The sequence below is a fragment of the Rhea pennata genome, chromosome 2 (genome assembly GCF_028389875.1).
Source record: "Rhea pennata isolate bPtePen1 chromosome 2, bPtePen1.pri, whole genome shotgun sequence".
In the NCBI taxonomy this organism is placed as follows: Eukaryota; Metazoa; Chordata; class Aves; order Rheiformes; family Rheidae; genus Rhea; species Rhea pennata.
The window spans coordinates 34,516,982-34,534,442 of NC_084664.1; the positions used below are offsets into that span (position 1 = coordinate 34,516,982).

A 17,461-nucleotide genomic window follows, 5' to 3' on the forward strand; every position below is an offset into this window, starting at 1 on the left:
GACTTTTTTTTTCTTCTTGGTGTCATATATCCTGTAATTATTTTAGTCATATTCTCATTAGCTAGAGATCCTGAAAGAAACAGAAAAAACCTTGAGTTTCAAATGAACAAGCAAAAAACAAAACAAAACAAAAATCTATTTAAACGATATGTCATTTCCTGTGCAACAGAGCTTTGCTGTGTTAATGTAATATCAAACACAATTGAATCTCACACTATAACATTTCATTACTATATAGTAATGAAAAACCAATGACTGATAATATATATCAGTCATGGAGAACTGGGCAGAGAGGAACCTCATGAGGTTCAACAAGGGCAAGTACAGAGTCCTGAACCTAGGGAAAAATAACCCTAGGCACCAGTACAAGCTGGGGGCTGACCTTCTGGAGAGCAGCTCTGCAGAGAAGGACCTGGGAGTGCTGGCGGATGACAGGTTGATCATGAGCCAGCAGTGTGCCCTTGTGGCCAGGAAGGCCAATGGTCTCCTGGGCTGCATTGGGAAGAGCGTTGCCAGCAGGTGGAGGGAGGTGATCCTGCCCCTCTGCTCAGCCCTGGGGAGGCCTTATCTCGAGTCCTGTGTCCAGTTCTGGGCTCCCCAGTGCAAGAGAGACATGGAGCTACTGGAGGGAGTCCAGTGTAGGGCTACAAAGATGATCAGAGGGCTGGAGCACCTGCCCTATGAGGAACAGCTGTGAGAGCTGGGCCTCTTCAGCCTGGGGAAGAGAAGACTGAGGGGGGATCTTATCAATGTGTACAAGTACCTGAAGGGAGGGTGTCAAGGGGACAGGGACAAACTCTTTTCAGTTGTCCCATGTGACAGGACAAGAGGCAATGGAGCACAGAAGGTTCTGCCTGAACGTGAGGGGGAATTTCTTCCCTGTGAGAGTGACGGAGCCCTGGCACAGGTTGCCCAGAGAGGTGGTGGAGTCTCCTTGTCTGGAGATCTTCAAGGCCTGCCTGGATGCAACCCTGTCTAACATGCTCTAGGTGACCCTGCTTAGCAGGGGCGTTGGACTAGATGATCTCCGGAGGTCCCTTCCAACCTTACTGATTCTATGATTCTATGAAAGGCTGTCATCTTTTTTAAAAATATAAGCGAGACATAAAGAATAAAAATTTATTTTTGCTTTTTTATTTATCAGTGTAATTTTGATGTGATATACTGAATTAAAGAGCTGTCTGTAATCATATTATATTCCTACTTTCATTCTTAGTTTCTGCTGCTATAGATCAGATGGCATTTTGATATATTTTTGCATCCTCTTTGTTCTACCGGTTAAGAGGATTTTGCTTTACCTTTGCATAATCTTAACCTTTAAGATAGAAAAGTTTCTGGTTAGTCACTTTTACGGCTGTCTTCTTTCTAGCTTTTGTTAAGTAGTCATCCAAAGGTCAGCAAAAAAGCATAAGACAGGAAAGAAATCTAGTCCATTTTAATTAGATATGTGCTTGGTTCACTCACCCTTCTGAAAAACTTAACATCTGTATTAGTTATCGTCTCAGCTTAAGAACAAGTTGATTAAAATAGTAACTGGAAGAAAAAAGATCATCAATAATGGGAATACATTCTTCTGCATAGTAGTGGGAAAAGATAAGATAAAAACAGATAAAGCACAGCAAGATTTTTTCAGCAAGGAAAATGAGGCCCTTTCAGTGACCAGTAATCCATTAGGGCATCTCTGTACATGCTTAAAATGAAGAAGAAAGTGTGGATAGTTCTATTGATTAAATTTTTCAACTCTCTTCTAATAAAATGTTAAATTTTCTTTTTCATCTGAAATAAGGTTTTAATGTACTGTTAGCCAAACTGGATACTGCAGTGAGTTCTATTTGACAAGTAGATGAAAGTTTCTTCAGTTGTACTTGTAAAAAACTAGGTAGTTTGCATATCTACTCCCTATGACCCTTTCTATTCTTTGCATATCACCTCTTGACTTCAGTGAGCTCCATCAGAATACAGAGTACATCAGAATACTTTTTTTCATCAGGGCTTGGAAACCCGTTTCTGATGCCGCTCATCTCAAGACTTTTGCCATCAGGCATAGAGATGTTGAAGAGTCACTTTTCTGGAATGCAGACATATCTACTGTCATGCATTAAGCAGGAGACTTATTTATTTGACTACTATCTAATGATCCCTCAGTGCTGCCCCTGTTTTTTACACATTTACAATGCAGGAGGTAGTTGCAGAACATCTGGCTTTGCTAGTCTGTGCTCTAGGATGCATTTGCTTCATCTGTGAACTGCCGAAGAGATGCATGCTGTATGGAGGGTTACAGTGCACAAATGGGACCCCAGCTCTGTGTTTTGTGGTCATGGAGAAGGAAGTCTCAGTTGTAGCACATTGAGAATGGCAACAAGGCCACTACACATCATCTATAATTGTGCTGTGTAATAGGACTGTATTCTCAGTTGACCTTGGTGAATGGCATATGCCCCAGTTGCAACCTTAAGAAGGCCCATTTATCACTGTGTTACCTAACTTTAACCACTCTTCTACCAAAGGGTGAGAAACATGTGTGGACCCTGGCTAAGATCAAACTGCAGTAAGAGACTCTTTAGTTCTTTTAGGCTATATTTAGGCTTATATTCTAGGCTATATTTAATGGTGGAATGTGATGGAAAGTAGATTTTACCTCCTTGCATAACTTTCTCTCTGCTGCCCTGACACTTGAATTATGGTTAGGATAGCAGCTGACTTGCAGAGTGCCTTGAATAACAAGTGGCTCTCTGAGGATTAATGAATTGTTCAGGAAAATGGAGAGTGTGTGTGTGTGTGTGTGTGTGTGTGTCTGTGTGTGCAAAAGACAGGGTGGGGGGGAAAGAATAGGGGATCAATGATAGAGAAAATCAGAAACAGAAGGACAGCAGAAGTATATGGGCTGGAAAGAGGTTGAAGAACCTGGCACAAGTGGATAGGTGTCTAGATGACATCTCTGTAAGGGGAGATATTGTCCAAAGCCTGGACTACTACTCTGCATTCAGTCATGAATTGTGAGTGTTGAATTTCCTTCCTGAGAAGCATTCACAGGTGTATAGTAAAGCAATGATAACTTGCAGGTGTAGTTTATTTTAGAATACTGGAATTGGAAATATCTCATGTGGCCCAGATGTACAAAGCCCACTGGGACCACACAGACACCTTTGTGCTTCCCCATACTCTTGGATGAGGCGATTGTAGCATACCTCTTGTTCTGAATCCGTGTCAGATCTCTCATTCCAGCAGCAAATGAACAGCAGGTCACACCACTGTCACTGGCCTAGGACATATTATCTTAGACACTTCACCAAATAAGAGAAAATACTGGGAGAGACATGAAACTTATGCTGCCTTTTTCAAGCACCAAGCAAAATTGTTGTTCAGAAAATAGCAGACGCATACTTGGGGGACTTGAAGGCATCACTGCTAAGGCAGGTCTTATATAGAGTAGGAGAAAAGTGTCAGTCGCAAATAAGATTAGAATCTTGAGATTGCTAGAACGTGCGCCACTGCATACTCTGAATTGCTGTGTCTCATCCCCCATGCCAAAATACGTATGCCTGGCAAACAAACTCTAATTACTCGACCATTCAGTAGCATTGCCATTCCCCAAGATATACCTCATATCAGTGCCCCTGTGTCATTCTTTCTCTCTGTTGTTAGCACAAGAGCCCTCCTGCTGTTCTCAGGAGTCCTGTCATAATTCTAGACAGATCACAGGCAATATCATATCCAGTTGATGTTTCGTAAACACCAGACTCAACACCAACAAAATGGTAACAAAATGGTTCAGTGGGTCCTCCAAGCATGCAGCGCCACTACGTAGCTGCCAACAGATAGGCCAGTCACAGTCTAACCTATGCCTTAATCCTTCTCTTGGATGTAGGCCTAGCATTCTTCTGTAAATTTAAAAAGAAGGATGGGAGTGGTTTTGTAATCCTGTATAGCATAACATATCAAATGTAAGATTTTTTCCTACTAAACTACAGTCTTCTCTGGTCTGTTATATTTTGCAGGAGCATCCATCGCTTGGGCAGCTTTCTGAAAAGTTGATTGACAATAACATCAATGTTATTTTTGCAGTTCAAGGAAACCAGTTTCATTGGTATAAAGTAGGTTAGAAACCTGATTTCCCCCCCCCCCTTGATTTTAAAAGAACAGTATTTATATTAAAAATAAAAACTATACATAAATGATTGTATTTTTCATAGGATCTGTTACCGCTGTTGCCTGGTACTGTTGCAAGACAGATAGAATCACAAGCAGCAAATCTCAATGATTTGGTGGTGGAAGCCTATCAGGTATGGTCAGAACAACAATGTTATATAATGTATTTGTACAAGGATTTTTCACCATTAGTAATATAGAGCCTGAAATTGGAATTTTCATGGATGCCTAGAAGGGTCTTGACTCCTATTCAGAAAAGTAGGGACTATCATGGATTTCAGAGTCCATGTGGATAGGCTCCCTACATTCCTTCTGAATGTCCAGGTTGGTGGGTGACACTGTCTCATGATGACTGTCAAATCCCCCGACTGTTGACTTCTCAAAGCCAAGAATTAGCACTCCTTTCCTAAGTAAGGCCGCTCTTAAATATCCTGTTTGATTCTCTGCACTTTTGTCACATTACTTCACAGAAATCTCTGACTTACTTATTTGTATTTTGGCATCTCAGATCTGTAGTTAGGGGCCATACACCACTGTCTAGGCAATATATGTGTGAAATGTATGAAATACTACTGGTTCCATTTTTTGAAGATTCTGGTCCTTTTGCATGCTATAGGATGAATGCATTATTTCTTGTTAAAGTGCCACTGACCATCCCATTCCCATTTCTAGAGGACAACCCAGGGCAAACATTCAAGGAAAGGAAAGGAAAATTTATAAAATAATCACTTAGTTATATAGAAGATTCTTTGGGACTTTCCTGCTTTGGCCACCCACTCTTTGTCCTTGCCTTATTTTCATTTTTTAGACATCATCTTCCTTCTCAACCCCAATTTTGTTGCATTTGATATTTAGATTTTTTTTTTCCCATGGTTTTAGTGACCTATAATTTACAAACACAAGGTTAACTGGGCTTCAATGCTTTGCTCTTTTGAAAGCAAAAGTACTTACATAAGAAAAGAAGTTTAGTGTTGGTGTTAGATGATAGTGGGCCTCTTGCACTTTTGTTCTAAACAGGGAAACCTATTGGCTTAGTTGCGGAAAACCCTGGCTGAAAATCCCTGGCTAAAAAGCCAAAGATGAGTCACTACTTTTCAAAAAGTCAGTAAGATAAATATGTGTTCAGACTCATGTAATTAAATTTCCATTTGTAAAAGTAAAAATATACCACTAACCTGATATTTTTAATTCTAAAATGTAAGGAATTTTAGTAATTTCTTTGTGCAATTTTCAGCTCACTAGCTTGTACAAGTTTTAATAAATTTGTAAGAGGTCAAGAAATAATACTTCTGTCATAATTCATAAGTTGGATTTTAGAGGACACAGCAAATATTATTCACAGAGTTTTCATTATTTTATGTTGTAACAAGCCCTAATGGATATCAACCACTTGTTGATTTATACAGTCGTAGTTTTTACCTGAATAAATCACTAATAAGAATAATCCTGTAGCCTTTAGATCTCCCTGAGGTTTGTTCAGAGGAAATTTTTCCAAGGTAGATGTAAAATATCAGAAGTTTAAAGTATCAAGTCAATCAGGAATCTTTTCTGCTGGTTAAGAATAGCTCTGCTATTGTACATATAATTGTACATTGTACATAGAATTGTACATTATATTGTTGTAATGCTACAATATTTACTGTTTCATTTTAAATGTATGGCTAAAGGACAATATTCCCTCTCAAACAATAACCAGTTTTTGTTGCACATTGTTTTTAGAATAAGTTTTTAAATTATCAAAAATACAGCCCCAAAATCACTTAAAATAGCTGATAATTTCAGAATTACCAGTTCACTGGTTGTATATATCTGGAATGTTACTGGGTCTTTTTATGGAATACAATAGTTGAATTCAGTCGCTTATTCAGATAGACAAGCTTTCTTCATTTTTAATCAGATGTAGTAGCAGTACTTGGTATTAGCCACTAATGCATATTATATGTTGAGAAGCAATGCAACTAAAAGTTGTTTTTTTTTTGTTACAGAAACTAATCTCTGAAGTGAAAATTCAAGTGGATAACCAGATCCAAGATCTTAATTTCAATATCACTGCAATCTGTCCTGATGGAAGTAAAAAAACAGGCATGGAAGGATGTAAAAATGTGGGATATAATGAAGAAGTATGTTGAGATTTCTCGTTCTTTAAGGAATTCAAATGCTATTTTTTCTCTTTGATTGGTTTTCAATAGTGTGAAATCTTACAGGATTTATTTCAACTGAAAATGGAATTTTGTGATTTATGGTCACAGACTCTCTATTATTCTCTTGTGTTCTGTTTTTCCTGAGTCTTATTTTAATTCTCACTAATCTCATGGAACTAAGACTCAAAGCTTTACCCAAAAGCTAATGTCCATTAAAACTCTCCTCTGTAGTCCATCACCAGACACAATGGTCGTGTTCATTGTGACGAGATTTGTATTTTAAGAGGTTGAAAGATGATCACCAAGTGGAAAAGAATCATTGGAATTCTTGCTCCTTGGCTCTGCATGAGACTCTACCTTTAACTCTCCTTGTCTTATGAAGGAGTCTTCTATGCAGATAATCAGTGTATTTTCTAAATAAAATTAATAAAATGCTTTATCCCTGTTTGGGCCAGTGCCACCTACTGAATAAAGCTAATTTTAAAACTGGAGCATCACACCAAGAAAATGCAGGGGAAGATAATGTCTAGCTAATATAAAGAACATGGTTTTCTTCCCAGAACAACTTCTCTTGTTCTGTTGATATATTTATTTGATTGCTTGGCCTAGCAGAGTAACTCGTTTTGCTTGCCAGGAAGAGGGCTGTGTTTCTGGAGTGTAGGGTCAAGGAGCTTTTTCCTTCTTGCCATGTACACGTGGCTCAGCTGACGTAATGTTATTTGTGTCTATGTGTAGAAACAACCTCACAAATAAGTAGATTAAATGTGTGAATTTTGAATATGTTAATTTAAACGTATTTTATGCATTTCTAAATTTGTCTGCAAGATTTGCTGCTGTTTGGCTCATATGGTTTGAGGAGAATTGCTATGTTTTTCTTCTTAATTCATCTTTTCTACAGTATTGTGTCCTGTGCAAGTCATAAGAAATAGGACTGGAATTTGTTGTGTTTAATGAAAAGAAAAATATTTATATCTGTTTCTTTTTAATAAAAAGCCAAGCCAGTTGATTGTAAAAGATTACATGTGGTTCTAAAGCTAACAGCAGTTGAAAGTGAGCCATCCTCAAGAGATTAATTTATTTTTAACCGTAAATCCTCCTTTCAGTATTTGTTTACAGGCAAAATGCTTTTCCTTAATTCTAACATTCCTTTCATTGTCTAATCCTTCTTCCTTCCTTTTCTAACCAAAGCACAAAAGTGTATTATATTCTAGAAGAGTCCTACAGCCTCTTTAGGGGTTGCAAAACTAAGTTTGGCTATTAGTGAGTGTCAGTATTCACATTGTCATAACTGTATAGTTGTAATACGTTTAATCTTTCTGCTACTGTGTTCAGACCTGCAAAATTTCATGGTTTATGTGCAAGATATTATTTGCATTTCCCTCCCATTTCCTGGCCATTCCTCCAGTACTGTGTTTTACTTGAAGACTGTGTTCTCTAGCAGCGTTCTGTGTTGAATAAAAAGGATATTCTCTAGCTGCAGGCTTTTCTCCCCACACGATGTGCACCTGCCATATGAATTAGTGCATATCCACACTTTTGCCCTGTAACCTAATGGAGGAAGTCTGATGCACAAGGATTCTAGGGCAGCTGAGAGGTATGTGCATAGGGACGCATTTTAACAAAAAGAAGAAAAGGCAGTGACAAAACCTTTATGTACACTCAATACTACAGTTAACGAAGTGCATGCCTTTCTGCACAGCAGTCTTCTGCTGTTGTTCATGTATGCTGCCACGGCCCGGCTCGTCACAAAGATGCCATTGTCAAACAAGAGGTTGGCTATTCTAGTGTGGGGGCGCAGCAGGAGGGGGAGAAGGCTGCCAGAAATGAATGGGCTTAGTCTTTGCGGATAGTTTCAACCTCTTCTGTAATCAGTTCCTATGTTTCCGTATCTGCTGTATGATTTGGAAAATCTTTGTCCTTAGATGATAAAGAGTAGAGTGAAAATACTCACTTCTCTTGGGCTTTCTTATCACCTTTTTTTTTTTTTCCTTTTTTTTTTTTCTTGATTATATTTGCTCTGTGAGGAGTCTAAGAAAAATAAAAATCGTTTTCAGTCAGCAGGCTAAAAGGCTGTAGTGAGAAGATCCTTTAAAAAGCCTACCAGTCCCCCCCCTCAAAAAAAAGACCCACCAAAAACAAACAAAAAAACCTAAATACCAAATACAAAGACTACTCTGCCGTGAACATATTACAGATGTCAAAGATGTCAAAGAGTTTTGGTAGTGATTGATACTAGCTTGATGGAATTTGCCTAGAGCTCCAAAATCATCCGAGATCCCATGCCAGAATAGCAGAAAGCTAAGGGGGCTGGTGGCAGTAGCTGTAGAAGGGGGACATGGCTAGGGAATAGGCACTGGATTCACCCAGAGCAGCACTTGCTATGCCCAGGGCTGCAGCAAGAGCTGCAAGGCCAGCTAATTGCTCTTGATTCCTATTCACCCTGTGACCTCTTCTTCTTACTCTCTAAGTGGCAAAAACTCAGTGGCAAAAATAAGCTGCTGATTTGGCCTGAGCCATTCCTCTGTTTTAGTAGAAGTAGAGAGAACTGGCCTAAAAATCTGGTGTATTTTACATTGGCACAGTTTGTTTCTGCAACAGGACCATTCATTATAGAGTCCCTTTATTAGGAGTATCTCTCCTTCTGTGTGCGTATTGTTTTGTACAATCTAGCCCCGGTTCTGATCAGAGTACTTCTCTACACATAACAGACATGTTAAATAAAAACAGGATAATGATAATGATAATTCTGTGAGTATTTAACATGTACTTAACTTGTCTTCTGCAGCCATGCCTTCTTAACGTGAAATGTAGACTGTTATCATTCTTTTACTATTAGGGTTTTAACTCCATTTGTGATCCCTGCAGTTACTAATGTGTCATATTTCTCAAATAGCCACCATGTGTTTGGTCCTTACTACCTAGTACACATAACTACATAATGTAAAATTCTGATTTACTTATGAGTTAAAAATGTTAAGCAATTTATAGGAAATAATAATGATGTAAAATCTGTATTTCTTCTTAGGTGCTTTTCAACGTCTCACTTACAATGAAAGGATGTCATACAACTGGAGAGAGAAAATACGCGATACTTAAGCCTATTGGTTTCAATGAAACCACCATCATTAATGTACATAAAAACTGTGCCTGTCAGTGTGGAGACAGTGCAAGGCATAAAAGGGTTTGTGTTGATGAAACTTTTCCTGATGGTGAACAGTCCCGTTGCAGTGACACTAACTGTAATCCCAATAGAGACACATTTTCTTCTGAGAGGTGCAGACGACACCAGGACGAGCCCATCTGCAGTGGCCAAGGAGACTGCGTAGGTGGAAAATGTTTCTGTTACAAAAACAAGCTGGGCAAGGTGTATGGCAAGTACTGTGAAATGGATGATTTTTCCTGCCCATATCACCATGGAAACTTGTGTTCTGGTAAGCTGCAGAATTTAGGTGGATTTTTTGTTTTGTTTTTGTTTTGTTTTGTTTCTCTAGCTTGTATTATATACATTATATACAGCTGAAAATCATGATATAAGGCTGCCAAGGACAAGATTTCTATTACAAGAGCACACTCCTGGGCTTTTTTCTAAATTTTGGCACTGTGTTTTAAGGGTTTTACTGAGATTGTTTCTAATCTTAGCCATTTCAACACTTCAGTCTCAAATTTCTTCAAAGGTTAACGATACTGATATCTTGGGTAAGATAGTTATATTATCCCAGAAAATGAATTGATCCATTTCAGTCTTATTGGGAAAATAAGATAGTAGATTATGAGGACTAACTTCCAAATGAGGTTATGATTTTTTAACATCCTAAATCAATCTCATTAGAGATAGATTAACACTTGATTTCAAATATTAAAATATATGTTAACATTGTCCAGAATACCTGCTCTAAGTATAACTGGCACATAAACAAGGAGAGTTATTAGAAATGCTTATTCCTTTTGTGGCCTACTTCCTATTCATAAACAAAAGCATGCAAATGAAAATTGTGTGAGACAAGTACAACACATGTACTTTTCAGTTAATATTACTTAGAAAAATGGGACTGAATCAGCATCACTACTATATTTCTACTAGATTATACATATTTTTCCTTTTGAAGTAATATTTTAAAGTATTTTAAAATCTGCACTACTTTCTTGCGTCACTGTATTTACCAAGGAGTAAATTGTGGAACAGATTTTTTAGTTACAGTAGGATAAATTTAGAGTAATGCTATTGACTTTAGCAGAGTTGTTTGCTCTGCTCTGCTTGGGACTGTGAACTTTGAGTAGAAGGAAGAGAAGTAATGTTACGTAATCTTTTAAATGCTTCATTATAGCACAAAGAGTTATGGTTTGTGTTCTCACTCTTCTAGGTTTGCAACTAGGTTGCAAATTTAATGTTTCTTAACATAAACAGACCTTTCAAATTTATAAACCGGTAAAGCCTGATATGTGGTGCCTGGGTCAAAAGATGAGACAGGGGAATCTTTGTATAAGATGTACTGGAAATCCTCATGCATGAGGTAGTCCTGCCTAGCAGAAACACAAGGGGAACCTGCGCCGCAACTGAGCAATGGGCCTCTCAGCGGGGTGTTTTTCAGAGCAGAGCCTTGCTGTGAGATGTCCTATGAGACTCTTCCTCCCCAGCCAAAAAAGGGGTGGCCTACACTTTGGCTTCACTCCTTCATTCCTGTTTGGGGGATCCTGTGTGTTAGATTCAACTGTCTATCTGCAGTTGGCCTGCGAATCCCTGGAGCACAAGACCATCACACTGTGCCTGAATTTTGGTTACGGCCAAGGCATAGTGGAGGTCTCATGAGGTTTGCTAGATCCACATGTGTTTCATGTGCTATTTCTGTATTTCCTGAAGGTGCTTTCCCAGCCTGTGAAAAATGTGTATAAACATTATCAGCCTGTCGCTTGTACACCTACTTAAATGTAATAGAACATGGAAAAATATGGACTTCATCCTAAAGCTCCCACTGCTTTGCCTGGAAAGATATAGAGGCTACCAGGGACTTTTTATAGCTTTTAAACCCTTGAGGCTGTGCATTTTAAATTCTTGTTGAACAACCTACAGTTCATATACAACACATCCACTTATACAGCTCAGTCTTCTTTTCTTTAGAATAGTAGAAAGATATTGTTATAATGCATGTTCCTAAGAAGAAAAAAAAATCCAAACTGGCATGTGCATGTGAACTTGAAACTCCTTCCTCCTCAAATCTTGTAGTTTATTTGAATTGAATGCTTTCTTGCTAAAGAGGAGAACTTTGTTTAGTTTGCTTGAAGACTGTTTTCCTGATAGTTATGTAATTTTTAATCTCAGCTGCTTTGATGCAAGTGCAACCGGGAAAATTCTAGTAAAACATTTTACAATGAGATAAGGTAACGACTTTAGCTTAAATTAACAACAACCAGCAGGCATAAATCTGTATCATTCTGGAAATTTCAGTCTAAAATGGTAACACTTAAAAGGTTATTAGCAAGCCAAAGTCTGAGTTAGCTCTGTTAGCTAAGTTACCTTAAGACTCAAGCAGTAATGTTACAAATATATGCATATAAAAACTGACTTTCTATATTTTCATAAAAGCATATGATTTAAGATTATCTGATGTTGCAGGTAATGGCGAATGTGAAGCTGGTAAATGTAAATGCTTTGCTGGCTGGGAAGGTGACCGTTGTCAGTGTTCGTCGCAATTAGCAAAACAGTGCCTGAATTCAAAGGGGCAAGTTTGCAGTGGAAGAGGAAATTGTGTATGTGGAAAGTGTGAATGCACTGATCCAAGAAGCTTTGGCCGTTTGTGTGAATATTGCCCTAGTTGTAACAGTGCCTGTGAAGAAAACTGGTATGTTTCTTGTGCTACACTTGACTTTTTGACTATATACTTCAAAGAGAGGAATATTCCTGGTGGCCTAAGTGCGTACTGTATTTCTTAGATGTTTAGCCTGTGTGAAGTTGAAACAGAATTCCTACTTGAGAGATTTTTCATGTGTTTGAGGGATTTGCACTAGCAATCAAGCGAGTTGCATGTCCACACATATTCACCAATCTGTGTTCAACTTTCAGCTTTCTACAGTTAAAGGAGGTGCGTCTTTAGAAATATGACTTTTTTATATTATCATCTCATCATATATATTTAATGATGATTCTTTATACAAAATCCTCTGGGTAGGAATTAAAGCTCATAAATTTGGAGTTTTAAAGGTGGACACTAGATCCTACTCTTGTATGCCACAAAGTCCAAAGTATTTTTCTATTTGTTTTTGCATACAGGTTATTCATGATTCCACTCCTTGTGCTTCCTAAATGAAGCAAGGAGTTTTGGAACAAGAGTGGTGCCTGCTCATTGCCACTCTCATGGGTCAGCAGAGCAGAACTAGTCTTACCCAGAGAACAACACTGTCTGTTACTCAGTTTCAAACCATTTAGTCTTTACTGTGTAAGTTTTAAAATGCATCATTTTTCTTTATCCCTGCCCAGGAAGGGGCAATGTGGAGGCAGAAGCCAGCAGCCAGAGAAGTTCAGACTGCTCTGTTGTTGGTCCACTGATGGGTGCTGATTTAAAGAGCACACGAAACTTTCTCCCTGGGCACAGTTCTTCTAGGCTCTCCCATGCGAGCACGTAATCTTCTGAACCTCACTGTGGTCAAGAAGGTGACAGATCAGCTTTTAGTTGGAAAGGGAAGCATGATCAAAGTCGAATTATTTATTAGTACTCAACTGAATTACAGTTCATCTGGTAAATACAACTGGGGAGAAAAGCTGGACCACGTCTAAAAAACTAACTACTAAGACCTCAGTAGATAAAATGCATTTAGGCTTGCTGGCTCTGATTTGTTCAAAGTCACTGTGAAATACGTGCCCTTAATAAATTCAGAAGATGGCATATCTTCATTAAAAAATCATTTTCAATTTAATTTGTTATGTCCATCTTCTGCAGAGCTGTAAGGTGAAATTAGTAAGAATGAATCCTATAGATAAGAGGGAGCCCTAAAACTGAATTGGAGGCTGACAGTTGAAGAAGAGGTGCGTCCTGAGCTACACCTCCTGAAAAACACACCTCACAAAATGTAGAGCAGAGACCAGATGAAGGTGGCTAAAAGCCAAAGATATTTGTGTTATTCTACTACTTTTCACCAGTTGGTTTTGAGAAGTATCACAGGGAGAAAATGCTGAGAGAGGCATCACATTTCAGAAAAAGATAAATAAAAGTCATACTGTTTTTACTAACAAAAGGAAAACAATGTGCAAATGATACTTCAGCCTGTTGATATAATCTTTCAAGGCAAATGCAGATGAATACAAGGGTTTTTAAATACATTTTTCTTTTACAGGAATTGTGTTCAGTGCCATCATCCTAACAATGCATCTCAAGCTATACTTGACCAGTGTAAAACCTCATGCAGTTATATGTTGCATTATATTGACCAAACTTCAGGTATGTGACATTTTCTAGATAATTTTAGTAAGAGATTAAAATCTGTCAGGATTAATAATAGAATTCACTACTGTTTTTCAAAAGTGTATTAGTATTAATGCAATAACAAAGCAGGAAAAAGAATAAAACCACTCTTAGCTTCAGGGAAAGTGAAAGATAAATAATAACAGGAAATATGATTGGCAAGCATTGCTACATCAGATTTCCCAGCTCCTTGAGAAGTCACATCTAATAATAATGAATCCTGCTGGAGCAATGCTTAAAGAAATATTTATAAAAATCTATTATGGCATCTGTATGTTTTATTACTTTGGATATGTTTACATTATTTGACATTACCAGAAACAAAGAATAATAAAGTAGAATGCTTACTTCACTTTCAGTAATGTTTAAATATGCTTTTCAAGTACACACAACTGTACATTTACGAGAGCTGTGAAAGAATATGGTCATTTTTAATAAAATCTTGTAAATCTTAATCAGGTCCAGACTGGAACAAAAATGTAGATATATGGGCACTTTTTGTTAGCTAACATTTTTCTATGTTTTTCATTTTACAGAAGCTCATAAATGATAATACATATTGAGAATACTAGTTTCATGACCTTAGTATTAATTAGAGAAAAGCGTATTGTGTGAGGCCAATGAAGAGAGCACTGGACAAGGAATCAAGGAAATCTGTTCTCTTCAATACAATGCCTGTGATTTGCTCTGTAACTTTGTGAAAATTAAACTGTCTTGGCTCCTTACTTCCAGAACAATTTGTGGTTTTTTTCTTTTTCAGCTGTAAACTCATAGTTTTACAGATAATTTATGGTGGCTGCCACAATGAAGCTTTAATCTTAGTTCTGTAGAGTAAAGAAGTAATAGTGTTTGATCTTCTTTCTACAGCTCATCTTAATTGAAATTACATTTCTTTAAACGTGCTAATTTTAAAGCCTCTATATGGCAACATGAGTTTTTTTTCCCCCCTTAACTTTTAACATGATCTTGTTATATTTAAGTTAACATGAAATGTAATTTAGATTTTAGTTAATTGAAATTAAATGCAATTTAAATTTCAGTTAATTTGATAAATTAATGTGCAGCGAGAAATACAAAAGTATTTTAGGACTGTGTCTATTCCATATTTTAGACTTTACATTTGTGTTTTCCTTTTGTTGCAGAATGTTTCTCTGGACGAAGCTACTTTAGAATCTTTTCCATAATCTTTATAGTTACATTTCTGATTGGATTGCTTACTGTACTTATCATCAGGCAGATAATTCTGCAGTGGAATAGCAATAAAGTTAAGTCTTCAGCTGGTTACAGAGTATCTACAACAAAGAAGGTAATTGATTTCAGACCCATCACATTCAGTATTTTTTTCTTGCACATAAAAGTTAGCTAATTGTTGATAAAAATTGTATCTTCTCCTTCAAGGATAAGATGTTTTTGCCTACTGTTTGTACCAGAACGGTAACATACAGACGTGACAAACCAGAAGAAATAAATATCGACATCAGCAAGTTACGATTAAACGAAACCTTCAAGTGTGAATTCTGAAGACAGTGTTTTCTGCAAATGTCTATTTCCATCATTTTCTACTTTTAAAAAGTACTTTTGTACTCTGTAAGAGTCTCGACTGTTGCTATTTGATTTTGTGTCATGTATTTTGTTAAATACTGTAACAAAGTGACATGCAAACATAGTCACATAATGTGACTCTGTTTGAAGTGATAGCTGCTGTTTTTTGGGGGGTTTATTGTTTTGGGGGTTTTTTTTTGTTGTTGTTGTTTTGGGTTTTTTTAAGAGAAATGTGCATTACTACTGTTCCAGAACATTAGTGTTAATGTAGCACTTTAATGTATTCTAATTTATTTAGTTATGGCATAGAATGTAGATTTGAACAGGTCTGACAAAGCACTGATCTCACTCTACATGTAGCTAGTACTGATATGCTCTGTGGGAATGGACAAAAACTGTGACTGAACTAATAATATTGCTGTATATTGTGGCAATAGATGAAACTTCAAATACTCTTAAATAGAGTAAATGGTACTTTTATAGTTCTCTCATTTGACTAAATTCCATTAATTTGTTTGTTTTAGCCTCTTAGGTTTTTCTCATTACTAAATAAAAATGACTAGATTAAATGAGTCCTTAGTTATACTGATGTGTGTATAGTTGTGTGTATGTGTAGATACATACATACACACATGCACACACATACAGATAAATATGTATATTATACCATTTTTAATCTATACATGATGGTGTCCGTTATAGTTTCTCTCTGATAAAGAGAATAATTTTTAGCCTTTTACTTATTTCAAAATAAAAAATTTTAGATATATGAAAACTGAGTGCATATAAAAAATGAGAGAGTTCCTCTTACCAGCTGCATGATCTACAGAGTAATCACTGCTGGCTAACTTCACCTCCAGAGTTAGCAGCATCAACTCTATTGCAATCAGATAAATTACACCAGAGATGTGTTTGGTTTTGCTAGCTACATGTCAGTGTTTTGCCAAATAAGGGCTCTGTTCTTTTTGAATGTCAGACATAAGTGTGATTTTCCACATGGGCTCTTTTTTCTGTGTAAAATTAGTTGACAATTAGTTTTCTTGAATCCTTACTTAACCACTTCATTTTTTTTGACTGTGCATTGAGAAATGTGTCGCGTTTGGTATGAAAAGGTAACTGCAATTCAAAAGGAGGTGTGGAAAATAGGAGTCTCTTTTCTCAAGAGAACATGTTAGTTAACTTCATAAGTGTAGTATCAAATTCTACCTTCAGAAGTGAGCAAAAACTCTTCAAAACACAGTGGGACCAAAATAAGCTTATCTGAAAGCAGAATTTAAGCTACAAGGTCAGCCAGAAACATTTTTTTACCCTGAAGCAGGCTGTAGTGCTGCAAGACATGTTATTGCCATATGCTATTTGGAAGGGTCAACTAACAATTTGATTGACTTATTTTATGCTGCCAAAACCATAGGAATTCTGATCCTGAAATACGCACTAAGATCTAGCTGGCGAAAAAATCATCTCAGAAGACAGTATGCAGTATATAATTTTAGCAGTGTTAATTACTGAAACTAAATATTGATCTGTATTTGTTACAGGTAAGAGTTACAGAAACATCTTTATATGCAATTTCTACAAATGTATAAGAATATTACTATTTCCTATTCTGTACCTTTTCTATACTGTAAATTCCCACTGTAATCTGAGGAGTATATGTGCGAAAAGAAGGCAGGATGTAGAACAGATACTGTGTGTTATACAGGGGTTCACAGTGAATTGCTTGGGCTAAGGATAAAGTGAGTGATTAAGAAAAATAATATAGAGACAGTTGGCTTTCCACTGAATTTTCCTAAAAGATTTAGATTTTAGGATTTGTTTTTAGTAATTTTATAAACTGCACCATGAAATGTTTCTAAAGCATTCACAGTTCACAGTAGAACCTGAGCTTCTTACCATATGGTTAAAATTGTCTCATTTAAAGAAAAGAGGAGTTCCTTACACAGACACTGATTTCGGTGGTAGCCTCACTGTCATGTTATTTATAGATCAATTCAGTATGAAGAATTATTCTGTAATGTATCAACTTTATTTTAAACTTTATTTTATTTTTAAAACAGAACAGCATAGAACAATTTTCTTCCTATGGAAATTAAGAGACTCCAGACCATTGGTTCCAGTGGGATTAAGATGATAAACTATCTGTAAGAGATTACTTAATATTGTCCTTGTCACAAT

At 36.9% G+C, this 17,461-nt stretch overlaps 1 protein-coding gene across 1 annotated transcript in view; it reads left to right on the forward strand.

Moving 5' to 3' along the window:
* ITGB8 (integrin subunit beta 8) overlaps positions 1–15,516 on the forward strand; it is a 42,425-nt gene extending 26,909 nt beyond the window's left edge. Inside the window, exons 7-14 of the mRNA XM_062567800.1 lie at positions 3,999–4,094; positions 4,194–4,283; positions 6,135–6,269; positions 9,316–9,721; positions 11,902–12,127; positions 13,617–13,720; positions 14,887–15,050; positions 15,143–15,516. Of these exons, the coding sequence (XP_062423784.1) occupies positions 3,999–4,094; positions 4,194–4,283; positions 6,135–6,269; positions 9,316–9,721; positions 11,902–12,127; positions 13,617–13,720; positions 14,887–15,050; positions 15,143–15,265 (1,344 nt within the window). The 3' untranslated portion in view covers positions 15,266–15,516. The remainder of the gene's footprint in view (positions 1–3,998; positions 4,095–4,193; positions 4,284–6,134; positions 6,270–9,315; positions 9,722–11,901; positions 12,128–13,616; positions 13,721–14,886; positions 15,051–15,142) is intronic.
* Positions 15,517–17,461: the final 1,945 nt, after the last annotated feature.